Below are 1,120 nucleotides of genomic sequence, written 5' to 3' on the forward strand. Positions count from 1 at the left end.
TTTGGGTGGCCTTTTGAGTACGATGAAGTTACTAGTAGGCTCCAACGAGCTGAGTATGTTGACGTACTTCGTCACTATGGAGATCTCACCAAGACAGCGCACACGCAAGAAGATACTCCTCTGTATCGAATCGACTATGCGTGGGCGAGCAAGGCGGCTATCGATCGAGTTAGGGATGGTTTTGTACACTGTGGAGAAGAAGTCGATAAATTGAAGTTATGCAGCGACCATTATGCTGTGGTGGTTGATGCGGCTTTGTGAATAATTTTGTGGCGCGTGACGGATTTTGGGAGGAGTATTATGCATCAGTAGTAGGAGTTGTGTGAATGTGTATTATTTACGGTTCCTAATGAAATGAGTTGAGTTGAGTAATTTTGTGGCGCGTGACGGTCCAGCTCAGAACGCAAGACGAATATTGGTTGTTATTATACTGCGGACATATTGTGAGAGCTTGTGTCGATCACCTTCTTACCGCACCTTGCACATTTGCCCTTCTTATACGCACTGAAAATAATTGCAGCTGTAAAAGTTGCATAAAAATTATCCATTGTCCTTACCAGTAGTTACAGTATTTGTTTTGGTTCATGACGCTGTTCTTGCAGGATTTGCATCTGACAACCCGACACAGCTAGTCCCGCACAGGTTCGATCCCGGCCGCTTACACATGAGTAGACTTATCCTGCTTTTTAATCAATTTATTCACTCCGACATCCTTACGATCTGAAAGATTCATTCGAGGTCCAATAGAAGGCCATCTTACCCTTGTGTTGCTCCCCAGTGGTGGAACGATACACGTCAGGTGTCGCTAACTTGGCCAGTTTCTTCTCACACTTCGCACAAACCATAGAACTATAAACTATAGAATACCATCGTCAATACATTAGCTCAGTTGGATAAGCAGTCGATCTGAGAATGCCTGCAGCCGGGTTCGATCCCCACAAGGACCATTGTCGGGAACACAATAACCTCGCACTAGAAAATCTCCACATATCCATGCGTTTCATGGTAGAAACTAATGCATATGTACAATCGATCACCAGGGCGCGCGCTAGATGCACTAGTTCATGATGCTGGCTTGCTGGCATTCGAGTCTCTCCGTGCACTTATAGCACTCGATATC

General features: G+C 45.2%; 1 protein-coding gene across 1 annotated transcript; it reads right to left on the bottom strand.

Moving 5' to 3' along the window:
- Positions 1-425: 425 nt before the first annotated feature.
- Pmar_PMAR008855 (conserved hypothetical protein) lies at positions 426-845 on the bottom strand (the record flags this gene model as incomplete). Its single annotated transcript, XM_002770239.1, has 4 exons — positions 426-504; positions 558-611; positions 663-720; positions 761-845. The coding sequence occupies 4 exons, from the start codon at positions 843-845 to the stop codon at positions 426-428; spliced, it is 276 nt and encodes a 91-aa protein (XP_002770285.1).
- Between the last annotated feature and the right edge of the window lie 275 nt (positions 846-1,120).

Source organism: Perkinsus marinus (assembly GCF_000006405.1).
Source record: "Perkinsus marinus ATCC 50983 genomic scaffold scf_1104296964344, whole genome shotgun sequence".
Taxonomy (NCBI): domain Eukaryota; phylum Perkinsozoa; order Perkinsida; family Perkinsidae; genus Perkinsus; species Perkinsus marinus.